The sequence below is a fragment of the Salvelinus fontinalis genome, chromosome 19, assembly GCF_029448725.1.
Source record: "Salvelinus fontinalis isolate EN_2023a chromosome 19, ASM2944872v1, whole genome shotgun sequence".
NCBI lineage: Eukaryota > Metazoa > Chordata > Actinopteri > Salmoniformes > Salmonidae > Salvelinus > Salvelinus fontinalis.
The window spans coordinates 1,549,321-1,568,945 of record NC_074683.1 but is presented as its reverse complement, the minus strand read 5'-3'; the positions used below and the strand labels follow the sequence as shown (position 1 = coordinate 1,568,945).

At 41.3% G+C, this 19,625-nt stretch overlaps 1 protein-coding gene across 17 annotated transcripts in view; it reads left to right on the top strand.

The window, feature by feature from the left end:
• caska (calcium/calmodulin-dependent serine protein kinase a) overlaps positions 1 to 19,625 on the top strand; it is a 208,365-nt gene that overhangs the window by 83,997 nt on the left and 104,743 nt on the right. For all 17 annotated transcript variants that reach the window (XM_055870317.1, XM_055870307.1, XM_055870309.1 and 14 more), the window contains exons 3-5: positions 13,041 to 13,146; positions 14,651 to 14,728; positions 15,529 to 15,601. In XM_055870317.1, coding sequence (XP_055726292.1) covers positions 13,041 to 13,146; positions 14,651 to 14,728; positions 15,529 to 15,601 — 257 coding nt within the window. The remainder of the gene's footprint in view (positions 1 to 13,040; positions 13,147 to 14,650; positions 14,729 to 15,528; positions 15,602 to 19,625) is intronic.

The window sequence follows — 19,625 nt, the reverse complement described above, 5'->3', positions numbered from 1 at the left end:
TGAAACTATTCACATGGTAATTGATGATTAAAAAATCCTAAGATTGTTTTTTTTCTATTTTAAACACTTATGTGTTTCTGTTCATTAACATTGTTGGACTGGTGTGTGTTACTGTTCATTAACATTGTTGGACTGGTATGTGTTCATTAACATTGTTGGACTGGTGTGTGTTACTGTTCATTAACTTTGTTGGACTGGTGTGTGATACTGTTCATTAACATTGTTGGACTGGTATGTGTTCATTAACATTGTTGGACTGGTGTGTGTTACTGTTCATTAACATTGTTGGACTGGTGTGTGATACTGTTCATTAACATTGTTGGACTGGTGTGTGTTACTGTTCATTAACATTGTTGGACTGGTGTGTGATACTGTTCATTAACACTGTTGGACTGGTGTGTGTTACTGTTCATTAACATTGTTGGACTGGTATGTGTTCATTAACATTGTTGGACTGGTGTGTGTTACTGTTCATTAACATTGTTGGACTGGTGTGTGTTACTGTTCATTAACATTGTTGGACTGGTGTGTGTTACTGTTCATTAACATTGTTGGACTGGTGTGTGTTACTGTTCATTAACATTGTTGGACTGGTGTGTGTTACTGTTCATTAACATTGTTGGACTGGTATGTGTTCATTAACATTGTTGGACTGGTGTGTGTTACTGTTCATTAACATTGTTGGACTGGTGTGTGATACTGTTCATTAACATTGTTGGACTGGTATGTGTTCATTAACATTGTTGGACTGGTGTGTGTTACTGTTCATTAACATTGTTGGACTGGTATGTGTTCATTAACATTGTTGGACTGGTGTGTGTTCATTAACATTGTTGGACTGGTGTGTGTTACTGTTCATTAACATTGTTGGACTGGTGTGTGTTCATTAACATTGTTGGACTGGTGTGTGTTACTGTTCATTAACATTGTTGGACTGGTGTGTGTTACTGTTCATTAACATTGTTGGACTGGTATGTGTTCATTAACATTGTTGGACTGGTGTGTGATACTGTTCATTAACATTGTTGGACTGGTGTGTGTTACTGTTCATTAACATTGTTGGACTGGTGTGTGATACTGTTCATTAACATTGTTGGACTGGTGTGTGTTACTGTTCATTAACATTGTTGGACTGGTATGTGTTCATTAACATTGTTGGACTGGTGTGTGTTACTGTTCATTAACATTGTTGGACTGGTGTGTGTTACTGTTCATTAACATTGTTGGACTGGTGTGTGTTACTGTTCATTAACATTGTTGGACTGGTGTGTGTTACTGTTCATTAACATTGTTGGACTGGTGTGTGTTACTGTTCATTAACATTGTTGGACTGGTATGTGTTCATTAACATTGTTGGACTGGTGTGTGTTACTGTTCATTAACATTGTTGGACTGGTGTGTGATACTGTTCATTAACATTGTTGGACTGGTATGTGTTCATTAACATTGTTGGACTGGTGTGTGTTACTGTTCATTAACATTGTTGGACTGGTATGTGTTCATTAACATTGTTGGACTGGTGTGTGTTACTGTTCATTAACATTGTTGGACTGGTGTGTGTTCATTAACATTGTTGGACTGGTGTGTGTTACTGTTCATTAACATTGTTGGACTGGTGTGTGTTCATTAACATTGTTGGACTGGTGTGTGTTACTGTTCATTAACATTGTTGGACTGGTGTGTGTTACTGTTCATTAACATTGTTGGACTGGTATGTGTTCATTAACATTGTTGGACTGGTGTGTGATACTGTTCATTAACATTGTTGGACTGGTGTGTGTTACTGTTCATTAACATTGTTGGACTGGTGTGTGATACTGTTCATTAACATTGTTGGACTGGTATGTGTTCATTAACATTGTTGGACTGGTGTGTGTTACTGTTCATTAACATTGTTGGACTGGTATGTGTTCATTAACATTGTTGGACTGGTGTGTGTTACTGTTCATTAACATTGTTGGACTGGTGTGTGATACTGTTCATTAACATTGTTGGACTGGTGTGTGTTACTGTTCATTAACATTGTTGGACTGGTGTGTGATACTGTTCATTAACATTGTTGGACTGGTGTGTGTTACTGTTCATTAACATTGTTGGACTAGTGTGTGTTACTGTTCATTAACATTGTTGGACTGGTATGTGTTCATTAACATTATTGGACTGGTGTGTGTTACTGTTCATTAACATTGTTGGACTGGTGTGTGATACTGTTCATTAACATTGTTGGACTGGTGTGTGTTACTGTTCATTAACATTGTTGGACTGGTGTGTGATACTGTTCATTAACATTGTTGGACTGGTGTGTGTTACTGTTCATTAACATTGTTGGACTAGTGTGTGTTACTGTTCATTAACATTGTTGGACTGGTATGTGTTCATTAACATTATTGGACTAGTGTGTGTTACTGTTCATTAACATTGTTGGACTGGTGTGTGTTCATTAACATTGTTGGACTGGTGTGTGTTCATTAACATTGTTGGACTGGTGTGTGTTACTGTTCATTAACATTGTTGGACTAGTGTGTGTTACTGTTCATTAACATTGTTGGACTGGTGTGTGTTACTGTTCAATAACATTGTTGGACTAGTGTGTGTTACTGTTCATTAACATTGTTGGACTAGTGTGTGTTACTGTTCATTAACATTGTTGGACTAGTGTGTGTTACTGTTCATTAACATTGTTGGACTGGTATGTGTTCATTAACATTGTTGGACTGGTGTGTGTTACTGTTCATTAACATTGTTGGACTGGTGTGTGTTTCTGTTCATTAACATTGTTGGACTGGTGTGTGTTACTGTTCATTAACATTGTTGGACTGGTGTGTGTTCATTAACATTGTTGGACTGGTGTGTGTTCAATAACATTGTTGGACTGGTGTGTGTTACTGTTCATTAACATTGTTGGACTGGTGTGTGTTCATTAACATTGTTGGACTGGTGTGTGTTACTGTTCATTAACATTGTTGGACTGGTGTGTGTTCATTAACATTGTTGGACTGGTGTGTGTTACTGTTCATTAACATTGTTGGACTGGTGTGTGTTACTGTTCATTAACATTGTTGGACTGGTGTGTGATAGTGTTCATTAACATTGTTGGACTGGTGTGTGTTACTGTTCATTAACATTGTTGGACTGGTATGTGATACTGTTCATTAACATTGTTGGACTGGTGTGTGTTACTGTTCATTAACATTGTTGGACTGGTGTGTGTTACTGTTCATTAACATTGTTGGACTGGTGTGTGTTACTGTTCATTAACATTGTTGGACTGGCGTGTGTTACTGTTCAATAACATTATTGGACTGGTATGTGATACTGTTCATTAACATTATTGGACTGGTATTCATGTCATGTTCTGAGTCTGATAATATATTACACAACACCCCTGAACTGGCCGTCTAATTAAACGGCTTATTCTCTTGAATTGATCATAAATGTTTTCTCAGCTAATATGTCTGTGTAATGACTTTCTTTAACACCATAATAGTAGCCCAGTGAGACAGAGTCTATTTTGCAAGTGAAGCCTGCCCAAGAAGGCAGCTGCAATACAACATTACAAAATGCAATCATTAACAGTCCATAGTATTGGTTTGTGAATAAATTGTCCGTGTCAAATTTGGGACCCAAGGCAAAACCAGCTGAGAACCACTGGTCTACAGCTTATCTAACTCAGGCGAGCAGAACCTTAATAATACCTTCCTTAATATTAGAGATCGCGCTCCAGCTGTTGTTCACAGAGACACATCTCCCCCTTGAGTTTACCATAGGCTGCTGTTCGGTCCTACTGACGGATAGAAAAACCAGCTAGTTGTATATTATCCATGTCCTTGTTCAGCCACAATATTTCAGGTCCCCTTGATAGGTTAACCTCGAATGGAGCTCGTCCAGTTCTCCAGTGATTGCACATTGGCGATTTATTTACTCGCCGACGTAGTTTCGCCAGGATGCCCGCACGTCGGCCTCTCTTACACCGTCACTTCCTGTTCTTCCTGAGTGTTGGGGATTAGGGCCTAGTCCGGGGTGAGCAGTATGTCCTGCGCCGTCAACTCATTGAAGTAGAAATCCTCATCCACATCCAGGTTAGTGACCACTGTTCTGATGTCAAGAAGCTCTTTTCGGTCATAGGAAACGATGGCGGAAACATTATCTACAAAAAAAGAGCATACCAGTGGAAAAACCCCCCCACAACATATCAGAATTGGTCAGCAGCTCGTAAAACTGCAGCTATCCATTGCAGCGCCATTCGTCCACTCTGAAAGAGAGAGAAATAGAGTTGTTTTATTTGTTTTTAAGAGGGGAAGATTGCAGGGTTCAATCTCGGGGAAGTCTGCCACTTTATTTTAGAGGATCACATATGGACTGTAGTTACTTCAACCACCCATTATGATATATCTTCCTTTTCTTGTCTCAGGCAAACACACACACACACACACACTGAGCCAATTGAGGGTAAATTGGCAGCAGAGTATGGGCCTATTCTTTGCATAATTGCCTAACACACACATAGGTAACTGATGGCATCTCATCTGCAATGTAGACTCATACATCTACATTATATTACCACTGTACTCTGCCTTACCATTACCTCAACCACTGGCACGTTATACTTAGTGACCATTACAGCTCTAACGCCTACCTTCTATGAGAAGGAGAGAGAGAGACAGGCAGGCAGACCTGTAGAGTAAGAGATTAGGAAATGGATAAAGAGAGCGAGGGAGAAATAATGGTGTGAATTTGGAGGGAGAGAGAGAAAAGGAAAGAAAGAGGGTGTCACAGCCGTTTAAAGGAGTGGACCAAGGTGCAGCGCGATTGAAATACATATTTTAATTCCACGAAGAATACTTAACAAACTAACAACCGAAACGTGCCGCCAACGTAGTGCTCACAGGCAACTAAACATGGACAACTACCCACCAAACCAACATGGAAAATGGCAACCTAAATAGGCTCCCCAATCAGAGACAACGATAAACAGCTGTCTCTGATTGGGAACTCACTCAGGCCACCATAAACCTACAACCCCTAGACAATACAAAATCCCCATAGATAACTGTAACGGCTTTCCTCCTCCTCTTCATCAGAAGAGGAGGAGCAGGGATTGAACCAATATGCAGCGGATTGTGAAGACATAATTTATTAAAGAAAATACACGAAAACACGAACTTGACTAATAAACTAACAAAACCACAAACGGTGTAGACAGATCTGGACGACGGACTCACACGAGAACGCACGAACAGGGAAAAAAGCCTACACATAAATGACACTTAACAAACAAACCGAAAACAGTCCCGTGTGGCGCAACGACATACACAAACACAGGAGACTCACCCACAACGAACACTGTGAAAACACCTACCTAAATATGACTCTTAATTAGAGGAACGCCAAACACCTGCCTCTAATTAAGAGCCATACCAGGCAACCCATAAACCAACATAGAAACAGAAAACATAGAATGCCCACCCAAACTCACGTCCTGACCAACTTACACATATAACAAACTAACAGAAATAGGTCAGGAACGTGACAATAACAAAAAACCCTAGACAAGATAAAAACACCTAGACAATACATAAACTTAACAAACCACCCCTTGTCACACCCTGACCTAAACAAATAATAAAGAAAGCAAATATAACTAAAGTCAGGGCGTGACAGAGGGAGGTTCTGTGAGATCGGTCTTTCTGTGCTCTGTGAAGGCTGTCTAATGAAACTGTTCTTTCCTGTCCGCTGATCACATCCTCTGCTATGTCATTAGGAACCTTGAAAAATATTGACTTTTAATGCCTGATTCTGATCTCAAAGCACATTCCACATTCATGTAGGGTATCTTGGTACTAGCTGCTATGTTTTTACATTGCTGGAAAATATACTTTTTTGCTGAACAATTAAAATGAGAAAAGTGAAACAAGGTTATTGATTTCTATTGCTGGTCCCTCAAGTCCCTTCAGTAATGAATCAAGTTGATCGGAACTGCCATCTCTAAGTGTGTGTGGTCTGCGTGTGTCAGACTCAAGCTTTCATATGTGAATACTGACAACAGTAAAAATTGCACTGTCCAATATCTCCGGAGGAAAACTGGGACTGACCTCTTGTCTTTTGTCTGTTGTCTGAGTGTCATACAGTTGTACAGTTTGTCACTCCACTCTCATGTTTCTATTTGTCTCCATCTCCATTCTCATTTCTTCCCACTGGAGTGTATAGGGACTAGCAGGAGATTTGACAAAGAGCTATGTGTGTATGTGTGTGGCTAGGTATAGTCACAGATGGGTGTTGAATGGTAGATTTCAGTACAGTGAAGTATGATATGTCACTGTGTTGTTAGGTAGCTGATCCGGCCTGTTCCCCTGATGCAGGACACATCTGTGGTTTCTCCAGACAACACTGCTCCCCTCCGTGTTAGTCGTTTTGTCATAACAATTCCAATTATTATTTACTAGTATTATTTATTACTTCTGTAGTCATTTATGGAATTGAGCTGTGTGTGTGTGTGCGTGTGTGCGTGCGTGCTATGAAAACTCACTGTCAGGTTAAGTCCTTTTCTAAGTCTGCATGAATATTTGAGCTTAGCTTCTCTTCCTACCATACTCCACAGACAATCCCCTACAAACCCCTTCTGAACTAGGGATCATGTATCCCGCTCCGCGGAGGAGAAATATATATTTTTCTACCAGAGCCAGGGATTTCTGTCATCCCTCCCTTCTCATAAAGCGAGTGATGGAAACAGAGGGATGGAAAACGACCGAGAAAAACACAAATTAAACTCTCACTTGGCCTCCCATTCCTCTCCATCACCCTCCCACCTGTTTGTATCCAATCACAAGCCTTGGCTGGAGCGCTGAGAAATCTATCAACCGTACACACACACACACAAACTCTAGATGGCAGCAACACTGTTCCCTTTGTTGATTTGTTTTTTATACTTCACATTTGTTGGGTGATAGAAAATAGAACAGTTACTCTTGAACAAGCAGCTTTAATACAGGAGAGTAGTCACACACACTGCTGCACAACAACTAGGGACGGACCTGAAGGACCAAGAAATGGTGTGGGGCGGCGATCGATTGGCCAGCTGGGGTCACACACACACACACACTAAAGCTTACACACACATGCTTGCACATTCTCTCTATCTACAAACACAAACACTTGCCGAGGCCCCCTGTCCCAGTGGTGTGTGATGAATAGGTCAGACTGCAGAAGAGATAAGAGAGAAAAGCAGCCCTGAGAACCAGAGAGATTCATCACTTTCAGTCTCCCTCCCCATCCCTCTCCCCATCCCTCCCTCTCCCCATCCCTCTCCCCACCCCCCCTCCCTCCTCCTCCTCCTCTCCAGGTAGTAGCTATAGTAATGGGGCACCTGGCACCTAGAGCTCTACTACATGTACCAAGGCCTCTCTCTGCTGCCCCTTTGGAGCAGACATTGACTACCAGCAGCAGAAACATCACACCGCGCGCGTACACACACACACACACACACACACACACACACACACACACACACACACACACACACACACACAGAGACACACACACACACAGAGACACACACACACACAGAGACACACAGATCAGGGCCTCCTCCAGAGCAGGCTTTAACTCCCAGCTGGAGAAACGGGGACCTCTATTGAGATCTCTCTCTCTCTCCCCCTCTCCTCCCCTCCTCCTCCCCTCCCCTCCTAACTGCTTTATCTGTGGTGAGTCATTGAACATGGCACTGTTTGACATGCCCCCTGCAGTGTGCATGTGTGTCAAAGCCATATGGAGGTTTGTGTTTTCCTCCTATGGGTTTTGATCTGGCTTTGAAGAAAGTACATGGCCTTGTTGTGTGTGATCTATATCTATCTCCCTCCCTCCCTCTCTCCCTCCCAATTTTCATTCATTTAATCTCTTTCATTCAACCACACTTATGCAATCTCTCTCTCTTTCTCTCACGCTCCCTACCTCCTCATTTATTGCCTCTATTCTGAGGTCAGCTGTAATACTGATGCAGTGATCTGAGAATCATTTCCATTCAGTCACTTCCAACACACACACACACAGACACACAGAGGCCTGGGAGCTTCTACTGGGAGCTGAAACATTTAGTTCAAGCATCATACTGTTTCTCTATTTTGTAGGTCCTATATCTGGAATTCATGATTGCTGACATGCAAAACATTTTGCGACTGTATCAACAGTGGACTAGTGAAACAAATACCAGAGGATATTTTTTGAGCGGTATTTTCCTTTAAGCACTGTTGTGGTTTTGCAATTATCTTAATAATTATCTTAGGACAAACAATGAATTATCTTAGGACAAACACTCCCTACTAGGCTAGCGCTAATAAACTTTTTACTAGCCCACCAGTAGGCCTACAAGAGCCATGTGTCTCTCTGATTCTCACAGTGAAGCCATTTAGTTTTGTTATTCCAAGTTCTCTCTCTCTCTCTGATTATATAGCATGATGTAATCATGAGTCCTGTTGCTATTAAATTCCCCTCTTGTCATTAGCCTACATTTGCTAGTCAAGTGAGGTTATTTTCCTTCAGTTTGGGGATTTATTTTGAGTGCTTACTGTATGGTTGTTCTTCTTTGTTGCCGCTTCTCTGAGCTCATGCCCGTCCGCGCTCAACACAAGGCCCACTGACATTTCCTTGTAGATATGCGTTTGCTCAAGAAGTGTGCACCCCTTTTTCCCGCGAGTTCTGTAATTTTGTTAACATCTCTTTTCCAAGAGAGACCTGGTCCAATAGCAGCAGAGGGAAAAACGTTTCAGACAAAACAACTTACATACACTAACACAGCATTAAACAAAACTATAAACACGCATACAGTACAAAAACATTTCTTACATTAAAAACACAAACATCTTGACTAAAAACAGCTGGCCTAAAAACAATTACACTCTTCTATGATATATACATCGATCAAGTGTCTAAACTCCACCAACGAAACTAGATCATCATTTTAAAATGTTCATGACAGAATTCCAGGACCACGGAGGTAACGACTCTCGTGGGTTGAAGAAGGAGATAAGGTGCAGCGTGGTAGACGTTCATGATTTTCAATAAAACTGAACACCGCAACAAAATAGAAAAAGTAGAAAAAACGAAAGCGAACAGTTCTGACGGGCAAAAAAACAGCTAAACAGAAAATAACTCCCCACAAAACCCAAACGGAAAATCACAACTTATACTGTGTATGATCCCCAATCAGAGACAACAATAGACAGCTGCCTCTGATTGGGAACCACACATGGCAAAAACAACAAAGAAATAGAAAACATAGAATGCCCACCCTAATCACACCCTGACCTAGCCAAAAATAGAGAAATAAAAGGCTCTCTAAGGTCAGGGCGTGACAACGGAGCTAAGTAACTAAAACTATTTCTACCATGACCTGTTCTAATTTTTGGTACTGTTAGAAGCAAATCAGAATGGGACCGTAATTGATATTTATTTACTGACCTGACTAAAAAAGAACAGAGATAAAATGGCATTTTACCCAATATGGCCTTATAAATCAGTGTATACCAGTGTTTAAGCCTCCGCAAGGTCAATGACGACCAGCCAACAGCGCTGTAGAGATCACAATGATGTGTTAGACGTTTCTGATTTGTAATGAACCTGAGGGCTGCATGATACACTGAATCAAGTTCTCTCAGGGTAGTAGTGGCTGAGACCTACATATATATAACATATCTAAAACCGACAGTAATGTACATCGTACCAGCTCCTTCCTGGCCTCAAAAGAAAAACAAGCCTTATGCCGGTAATAAAATCCTATTTTCAGCTTGAGCTTCCTTATCAAGTTCTCTACATGCACAGTGAAGCTCAGCTTATCATCAACCCACACACCCAAATATTTGTACACTTTAACTTGCTCTATAGTATGTCCAGCCAATGTAGCAATGACATGATTTGTAACATGCCTGGCATTTGAAAATACCATGCATTTTGTTTTACCCGAATTTAGAATCAGCTTTAAATCATACAGATTCTGTTGTATGATGTTAAATGCTCTTTGAGCATTTTCAAAAGCTAAAGATAAACTACTACCACTTGAATAAAGAACAGTATCATCTGCATAAAAATGAACATCCGCTGTTTCAATAAGATCCCCAATGTTGTTGATATACAAAATGAACAACAGTGGGCCCAAAATAGAACCTTGCGGAACACCTGAGCACACCTCTATGGACTCAGATTTACACCCATCCGCTATTACACATTGTGTACGATTTGATAGGTAATTTATAAACCAATCTAGAGCATGACCAGTAATTCCACAACATTTTAACCTTTGCACTAACACAGCATGGTCCACAGTGTCAAAAGCCTTCGACAAATCAATAAAAACAGACACACAATGTACAGTGTATGCCATTTAAAACCTTCAATGTTGCTGAAACAGTGCTGTGGCCAGACCTAAAACCTGATTGCATTCCATTTAAGAGGTTGTTTTCTTGGAGGTAACTAACTAAGGACTCCAGCACCTTTGACAGTACAGACAATTTTGATATGGGTCGATAGTTGTCAAGTAGCGAAGGATCTCCATTATTATTTCTCCCGTGTACGGAACGCCACCCACGCTCTTTTGGAAGTGTGAGGAAGACACTCTCCGATATCTCCTTTCACATTGCTTCGTTTTCTTTCTTTCATTTTCCTTCTTTCTTTCTCCTGGAGCTCTGACATTGGCACTGCTGATGAATGTTTAATGTCCTCCGGCTGCATCAAAATGTATTGCAGGCTGTACTGTATGAATGAGAATTTGTGTGTAGTGGTATTTGTGTGTCTGCATAGTTTGGTTTTATGTGTGTGATATTGCAGAGAAGGATATTAAAAGTGAATGCTGTTAAGAGTGAGGAGTAATGTGTTTTCCTGGAGTGTGTGCATAAAGCCGAAAAGTTAGGTATATCATACACGCACTCGTGTGTGTGTGTGTGTGTGTGTGTGTGTGTGTGTGTGTGTGTGCGTGTGCGTGCGTGCGTGCGCAAGATTACATATGATATCTCACTCGTCTAGCTTCAATATACCCTCCCAGAATAGCTGTTGCCTGGAGGTGGGTGTTAAGCTAAGTGCCTTCTGTAGGGGATGGATGGATGAGGAGAGGAGCTGAGACGGGGTTCTTCAGTGCGACCATTTTCACCCGCATATGTGCCTAAATATTATGCTGTGCGACCTGTCATTTTTATTTAGGAGAACCAGAGTACCTAGAAACATTTGAAGGATTTTAGCATTATTACCTCAAATATGTTTCATTGTGCTCCTAAATATCTTTGTGTTGCACCTACATTTTCCAATGTAGGCGCACACGTGCTCCTTGTAGAAAAAGATTAGCGTAGAGCCCAGGGCGAGGCAAAAACAGGAGAGGGGAAGGGAGGAAAGAGAAGAGAGGAAAATAGATCTGAGCAACGCTGGTCCATTGTGTCTGTAGAACCAAGAAGCAAGTCTAACATTCCAGTGCTTGATGAAGATAGTGCTGTAGTCAAAACAACATGCAGCATGTGTTGATCTATTGGTTCTCTCACTCTGTACACAAAACATTAAGGACACCTGCTCTTTCCATGACATAGGCTGACCAGGTGAATCTAGGTGAAAGCTACAGTATGATCCCTTACTGATGTCACTTGTTAAATCCTCTTCAGTTAGTGTAGATGAAGGGGAGGAGACAGGTTAAATAAGGATTTTTAAGCCTTGAGACAATTAAGATTTGGATTATGTATGCCATTCAGAGAGTGAATGGGCAAGAGAAAATATTTAGGTGACTTTGAACAGGGTATGGTAGTCGGTGCCAGGCGCACCCGTTTGAGTGTCAAGAACTACAACGCTGCTGGGTTTTTCACACTCAACAGTCACCCAAGTGTATCAAGAATGGTCCACCACCCAAAGGACAGCCAGACAACTTGGCACAACTGTGGGAAGCGTTGGAGTCAACATGGGCCATCATCCCTGTGGAACGCTTTAGACACCTTGTAGAGTCCATGCCCTGACACATTGAGGCTGTTCTGAGGACAAAGGGGGGAGGGGTGTGCAACTCAATATTAGGAAGGTGTCCTTAATATTTTGTACAATGTGTAGTGCAGTACAGTGGGGACCACTTACAGGAGTGAATGTATGCATTCACTCCTGTAAGTCGCTCTGGATAAGAGTGTCTGCTAAATGACTCAAATGTCAATATAAAAGGCTGGAGGTATTTCTGTTTGCCAACTGGGTCACACATATAAACACAGGATGGGAGGGAGGGAGGGAGAAAGAGAGGGAGGGGAGGAGGTAGGAAGATGGCACGGTAGGACCTCACATTGGACAGAGGGAAGGAGTGGAGAGAGTAACTGTAACACACATTGCCTGTTTGGATGAAGCTTCATGTAAGCTCCTGATAGCTCCCTAGTGTTGGCTAGTCTTAACAGCAGACACACACTCACTCACTCAGGCTTATTTAAGCAAGGCACGAGAGGGTGTGATATATGGCCAATAGGGCTGTTCTTATGCACGACACAACGATGGGTACCTGGATACAACCTTTAGCTGTGGAATATTGGCCATATACCACAACCTCCCGATGTGCCTTATTACTATTATAAACAGGTTACCAGTGTAATATATAAATATTTTTCATACCCGTGGTATACTGTCTGACATGCCACGGCTTTCAGCCAATCAGCATTCAGGGCTCGAACCACCAGGTTTATAATACCTGTTTGAGTTTATACCTTCAATTCATCTTGTTTAGGATGACAGTGCAATACCCCATTTGCATCCCTGTTGAAGACTCAGAATATTGATTTGTTCAAGCAATCAAATTTTCTCCCCATGCACATCACTCTCCCCAAAACTCCAGCTCTCACATGATATTTACCACATGTATTTTTCAGATTGAATAGTTCTAGCGATGAGGAGGCGTGTCTACTGATCTAGCCTAACGTAGAGCATAGTTTTTTCCTCTCATTTACCGTACATGAGTTGTTCTGATGCTTTTCTCTAGAAAGCCAGAGACCATGAATTCTAACCCCTGACCTCAAACCTTTCTCTCTCTCTTTCACTTACCTCCACAGATCTGAAGAGAGAGGCCAGCATCTGCCACATGCTGAAGCACCCTCACATCGTAGAGCTGGTGGAGACATACAGTTCAGATGGCATGCTCTACATGGTCTTCGAGTTGTAAGACTGTCACACACTCTGTAACTTATCTATTACACACACACACACACACACACACACACACACACACACACACACACACACACACACACACACACACACACACACACACACACACACACACACTCATTCACTTATATACTCTGCAAGCATTTTGTTTATATCAAAGTATTTTATTTTGTTGCAGCGCAGTCATGCTAGAATGGTATTATTGATGTGACAGCTGGTAATGGGATTCCTACTGCTCGCGAACGCTAGCATAGCTATTCTAGTTATCAGGCCAAAATATGGGTACAGGGTAAAGGGGTGTGTGTATCAGTGTTGGAAGCTGTTCTAGAATGTGTTGAAGTGAGAGGTTTGTGATAATAGGAGTGGAGAAAGCAGAGAGATGGACGGAATAAGAAGAGGGAGAAAGAGATGGTAGAGGGCTGAAAGGATGAAGGAGCCTGAGCGGCCAGGTGGTAGAAGAAGTGATAGAGAAACTAAGAGAGGGAAAGGGAGTGAGCGTTAATGCCATATTACCGGGTTATTTCAAAATTCAGACAGTATGATTTTCAATACCGTTTAAAAATATATATATATTGTGGGTTGGGGGGTTATACCATTTCTTAGAAGTTAAGTATAACTATAAGAAATATAAGATGTGTCAAATAAATTATATCCAGCTCAGGGCTCCAGCTTTGCATTTGGTTTGCTAACTTGCTAGCTAAGGGGCTAGATGTCAAGATTAAGCTTCTTGGTTACAGCAGAGACATTCAATCCCCTCCTGGATCAAGATCCCTGTTGCCTAAATTGTCTTGTGCAGTTTGTTTTAAATAGCACCCCTTGTGGGCACTTCCGCTAATACCGTATACCCCGGTATGGTACAGAAACAGTATGACAGCATGAACATCTGGATACCACCCAGCCCTAGTGAGAGAGGCTGGGCTGTAGAAGAAGAGACAGTGTAGGCGGAAAAATGAGAACGAGAGAACGAAAAAAAGAAAGCACAACCAATGTGGAATATGAAGAGGCAGAGATAAGACAAAGATTCCACACCAGAGGAACCTCCCCTTAGGTCCCTGAAGACTCCACAGACACATACATACGTGTGCACGAACACACACCATGACAAATTCCTTTACGTGAAATCAGAAATGTCCTGTTTCACATCACTCTCATGTGCGTCAAAGAATTCGATTAAAAATGAACAAGTTTCATTTTGAGTAACTTCCATAGCTTTATCACACACAAATATGCAGACCCACAAACACATGCGACAGACACACAGCTTTCAAACCGGCCCATAGCAGTGGTGTCTATGGAGTATTGGATAGATAAAGTAAAGACAGTAACACACACATCAAACTGTAATAAGGATAGTCTTTTCACCTCCTGAAGTCTGGACGTTTACATTGACCTTTATGCTAAACTGACCTCTTCTTCCCCTCTCTCGCTCTCTCTCTCCCTCCCACTCCTTCCCCCTGTATCTCCCTCTCCCTCGGCCTCTCTCGCTTTCCTACAGTATGGATGGAGCAGACCTGTGTTTTGAGATCGTGAAGAGGGCAGATGCTGGCTTTGTGTACAGTGAAGCAGTGGCCAGGTAAGACCACTTCCCATTATTCTCTGCTTGAAGAGTTCCTCCCCTCAAGGCCATACTTCGATGTGGCATTCAGCATTTCAAAACACAACACTAGTGAAAAAGAAATTCAGAGAAGAATAGAAAAACACACACGATACCAAAAACAACAGTATCCACTTGTTACTATTACAGTGTTGACATGACAACCAGGGGTGGGAAAAGTGCCCAATTTTCATACTTGATTAGAAGTAAAGATACCTTAATAGAAAATGACTAAAGTGAAAGTCACCCAGTAAAATTCTACTTGGGTAAAAGTCAAAAAATTATGTTTTTAAATATACTTAAGTATCAAAAGAATAAGTAATTTCATATTCCTTATATTAACGGCACAATTTCTTGTTTTTCAATTTACAGATAGCCAGGGGCACTCTCCAACACTCAGACATAATTTACAAACAAAGCATTTATGTTTAGTGAGTCCGCCAGATCAGAGGTAGTAGGGATGACCAGGGATGTTCTCTTGATAAGTGTGTGAATTGGACCAGTTTCCTGTCCTGCTAAGCATTCAAAATGTAACGAGTACTTTTGGGGGACAGGGAAAATGTATGGAGTAGAAAGTACATTATTTTCTTTAGGAAGGTCGTGGAGTAAAAGTAAAACTTGTTCAAAATATGAATAGTAAAGTACAGATACCCCAAAAAACAACTTATGTAAAACTTTGAAGTATTTTTACTTACTTTAAGTATTATACACCACTGATTACAACAATGTTGTATCGAATCAACAGTCATGGTGTTTTATTGCTCTCTATCCCTCTCCAGTCACTACATGAGACAGATCCTAGAGGCACTACGATATTGCCATGACAACAACGTCATCCATCGAGACGTGAAGGTAGGCCAGAGTATCTCTTTGATAGTGTGTGTGTTTACTCTGAGTTGGGAACTTACTCTGATTTTACTGACAGTGCTCAGCTCACCCCAGTCCTCTCCTCAGCCATCATGATCCAGACTACAACAGCTAAGGAGGGAATTCTCTCTGTTTTCCCGTCTTGGCCCAGACTTTTACATCTGTCTGTCTGTCTGAACAATGAATAAGTGATAAGTTGTGCTTCTTGTCTTCTCGATATTTTGCCTTCTGTCTGTCTGACGGCCTTGTTCTGGGTCTGTGATGTGCTGGGCAGATTAATTTATTTTTCAGGGATTTTCAACTCTACTCCTGGAGACTTAAAGCATATATACCTAAGCCAAAAACACCCGTGCAGTTCCTACCCTCACAGCATGCTATTGCCAGTATCGCTACTGTTTCATACAGTTAGTTGTTTCTGTATTTCATAAAAAACCTTCTGTGACAATATTCCTGTTATTACAGAAATAACTAAAAGTGTTAGATTGATCAGGCTCGTTAATGGTGTTATCTGGTCAGGATGGAAGCTGTGAGAAACCAGGCAGCTAGCTGGCACCCTGGGTGAGAACTTGAAGACGCAGTTGTTTTATTAGGGTTGAAATGTAGCTGCTAAAAACCACAGCTTCCTTTACGTCTCATGTGAGCTGATGATATGGTGGAGGTGTTGTTGTTATTGTTGCCCTGGCAATGGTTAGATGATCAAATTTCCAACCTTGACTATATTGCTTCATAACCATGAGTTAATGTCAGACATTTTATCTTTGGAGATAAATTGCAATAACTATGAGTAGTGTGTAGTCGTTGTACGAGCTTCCTGAGTTGAAGCTGGTGTAGTTATGTTTGAAACGCCAAACAGTCTTATCGTATACACTGAGTGTACAAAACATTAGGAACACCTTCCTAATATTGAGTTGCACCCACCTCTACAAGGTGTCTAAAGCATTCCACAGGGATGTTGGCCCATGTTGACTCCAATGCTTCCCACAGTTGTCATGTTGGCTGGATGTCCTTTGGGTGGTGGAACGTTCTTGATACACCCGGGAAACTGTTGTGCGTGAAAAACCCAGCAGCGTTGCAGTTCTTGACACAAACCAGTGCGTCTGGCACCTACCATACCCCGTTCAAAGGCACTTAGATATTTTGTCTTGCCCGTTCACCCTCTGAATGGCACACATACACAATCCATGTCTCAAGGCTTTAATTCCTTCTTTAACCTGTCTCCTCCCCTTCATCCACCATGATTTGAAGTGGATTTAACAAGTCACATCGATAACGGATCATAGATTTCACCTGGATTCACCTGGTCAGTCTAATTCATGGAATAGAAAGTGTTATTAATGTTTTGTATACTCTGTGTATATCCCTTTCAGAGAAATATGTTTTTTTCTCAGCAGGCACAGACAGAGTGAGACGAAAATAGCTCTGTTCTGAATATAAAGCACTGGCTGTTAAAATACTGCTGACAGTTTTCACACCAGACACTGCTGGGTACAGATATAGATCCCCCCTTCTATCTCTCTCTCTCTCCTTCCTCCTCTCTCTCTCTCTCTCTCTCTCTCTCTCTCTCTCTGTCTCTCTGTCTCTCTCTCTCTCTCTCAATCTCTGTTAAAGAGCTTGACAAACACTGTTCGCTATCACACATTGGCCATTTATATATCAGCACTGATAAAACGTTGGGGTTTACAAGATCACAGCATAGTTAGTCAGCTATGTCAGTACCCACTCTGCATAAAGATGCTCAGATATGTTATATACATACATTTCTTGGTTTGTAACTATGTTTTGAGGGTGACCCAGCTTTTGGCTCAATGGCTATGGGTTGTGATTAATGCCGGAAGAGCACAGATCAGAGACCTAGGCCTATGTCTGGTTTCTCATTGGTGGAGATTGGTATCGATTAGCTCTTACTTTATTATATGTAGCTTACTCTCTGATTAAAGGTTAACTCAACAGGGGTCACACACACGGGTTGCATGGAAACGCTGTCCTTGTTGAATAGGGAGCAGCCTGTGTGCCTCAGTGTATCGTGTATGTCCCCCATGTGTGAAAGTCAAAAGTCATTGAATTAATTTCAATCCCAAGAAGCGTAAATAACAGAGCCTCTCTTTTTATCTCCTATTATTCACAATAACCCCTTCTACTCATCACACTGTGTGTGTGCGTGTGCGCGAGTGAGAGATTGGAACCACAAACGAGCTGTCACATTCCTGATTACGAAGAATAAGGCATTCTGAAAAGGAATGTTGACAAAATGATGGGAATGTGAATTTTGTGGAGAGAATCCGGAATGTTGATGTTTTCATTCTAGTTCTGGAAGCAGAGATAATAAGGCAGTTTGGAATGTCAGATTGATAACCTTGTGATAATGGGACTAGACTACAGACTATTAACACTTGTAGACCTACTCAGATAAATGTCTATCTGTTTCAGGTAGGTGCTGTAGATGGAGGGATGCCTTACTGTAGGAACACCTTAGGAACACCTATTTATTGTGGAATGGTCAAAAAACATTATCAGACACAGTGTCTTCAGAAAGTATTCACACCCCTTGACTGTTTATGCATTTTGTTGTGTTGCAGCCTGAATTTAAAATGGATTACATTTAAGATTTTGTGTCACTGGCCTACACATAATACCCCATAATCTCACAGTGGAATTGTGTTTTTCGAAATTTTTACAAATTAATAAAACATGAAAAGCTGAAATGTCTTGCGTCAATAAGTATTCAACCCTTTTGTTATGGCAAGCCTAAATAAGTTCAGGAGTAAACATGTGCTTAACAAGTCACGTAATAAGTTGCATGGACTCACTCCTTGTGCAATAATAGTGTTTAACATGATTTTTGAATGACTACCTCATCTCTACACCACACAATTATCTGTAAGTTCCCTCGGTCAAGCAATGAATTTCAAACACTGGGGAGGGAGGTTTTCCAATGCCTCGCAAAGAAGGTCAACTATTGGTAGATAAAACTATTTTTTTAAAGCATACATTGAATATCCCTTTGAGCATGGTGAAGCTATTAATTACATTTTGGATGGTGTATCAATACACCCAGTCACTACAAAGATACAGACATCATTCCTAACTTAGTTGCCGGAGAGTAAGGAAACGGCTCAGGGATTTCACCATGAGCCCAATGGTGACTTTTAAACAGTTACAGATTTTAATGGCTGTGATAGGAGAAAACTGATTATGGATCAACAACATTGTAGCTACTCCACAATTGTAACGGCTGATTTCCTCCTCTTCGTCTGAAGAGGAAGTGTAGCAGGGATCGGACCAAAGCGCAGAGTGGTAAGTGTCCATGTTTTAATATAATTAACTGAACACGACAAAATATACAAAATAACAAAGTAACCTAACCGAAACAGTCCCATGTGGCACGAACACAGACACAGGAAACAAACACCCACAAACCAACAGTGAAAACAGGCAACCTAAATATGGTTCCCAATCAGAGACAATGCAAAACACCTGCCTCTGATTGAGAACCATATCAGGCCAAATGACAACCCTAAACATAGAAACACATAACATAGACTGCCCACCCCAACTCACGCCCTGACCATATTAACTAAAGAAAAAACAAAGGAAAATAAAAGTCAGAACGTGACAACAATACCTAAATGACAGAGTGAAAAGAAGGAAGCCTGTACAGAATAAAAAATAAAGATGCATCCTTTTTGCAATAAGGCACTAAAGTAAAACTGCAAAAAATTATGCTAAGAAATTAACTGTCCTGAATACAAAGCATTAAGTTTGGGGCAAATCCAACACATCACTGAGTACCACTCTTCATATGTTCAAGCATGGTGGGGGCTGCATCATGTTATGGGTATGCTTGTCATAGAGTTAAGCACAGGCAAAATCCTAGAGGAAAACCTGGTTCTGTCTGCTTTCCAGCAGACACTGGGAGATAAATTCCCCTTTCAGCAGGGCAATAACCTAAAACATGAGGCAAAATTTAGCAGGAAATGCTTACCAACACAGCATTGAATGTTCCTGAGTG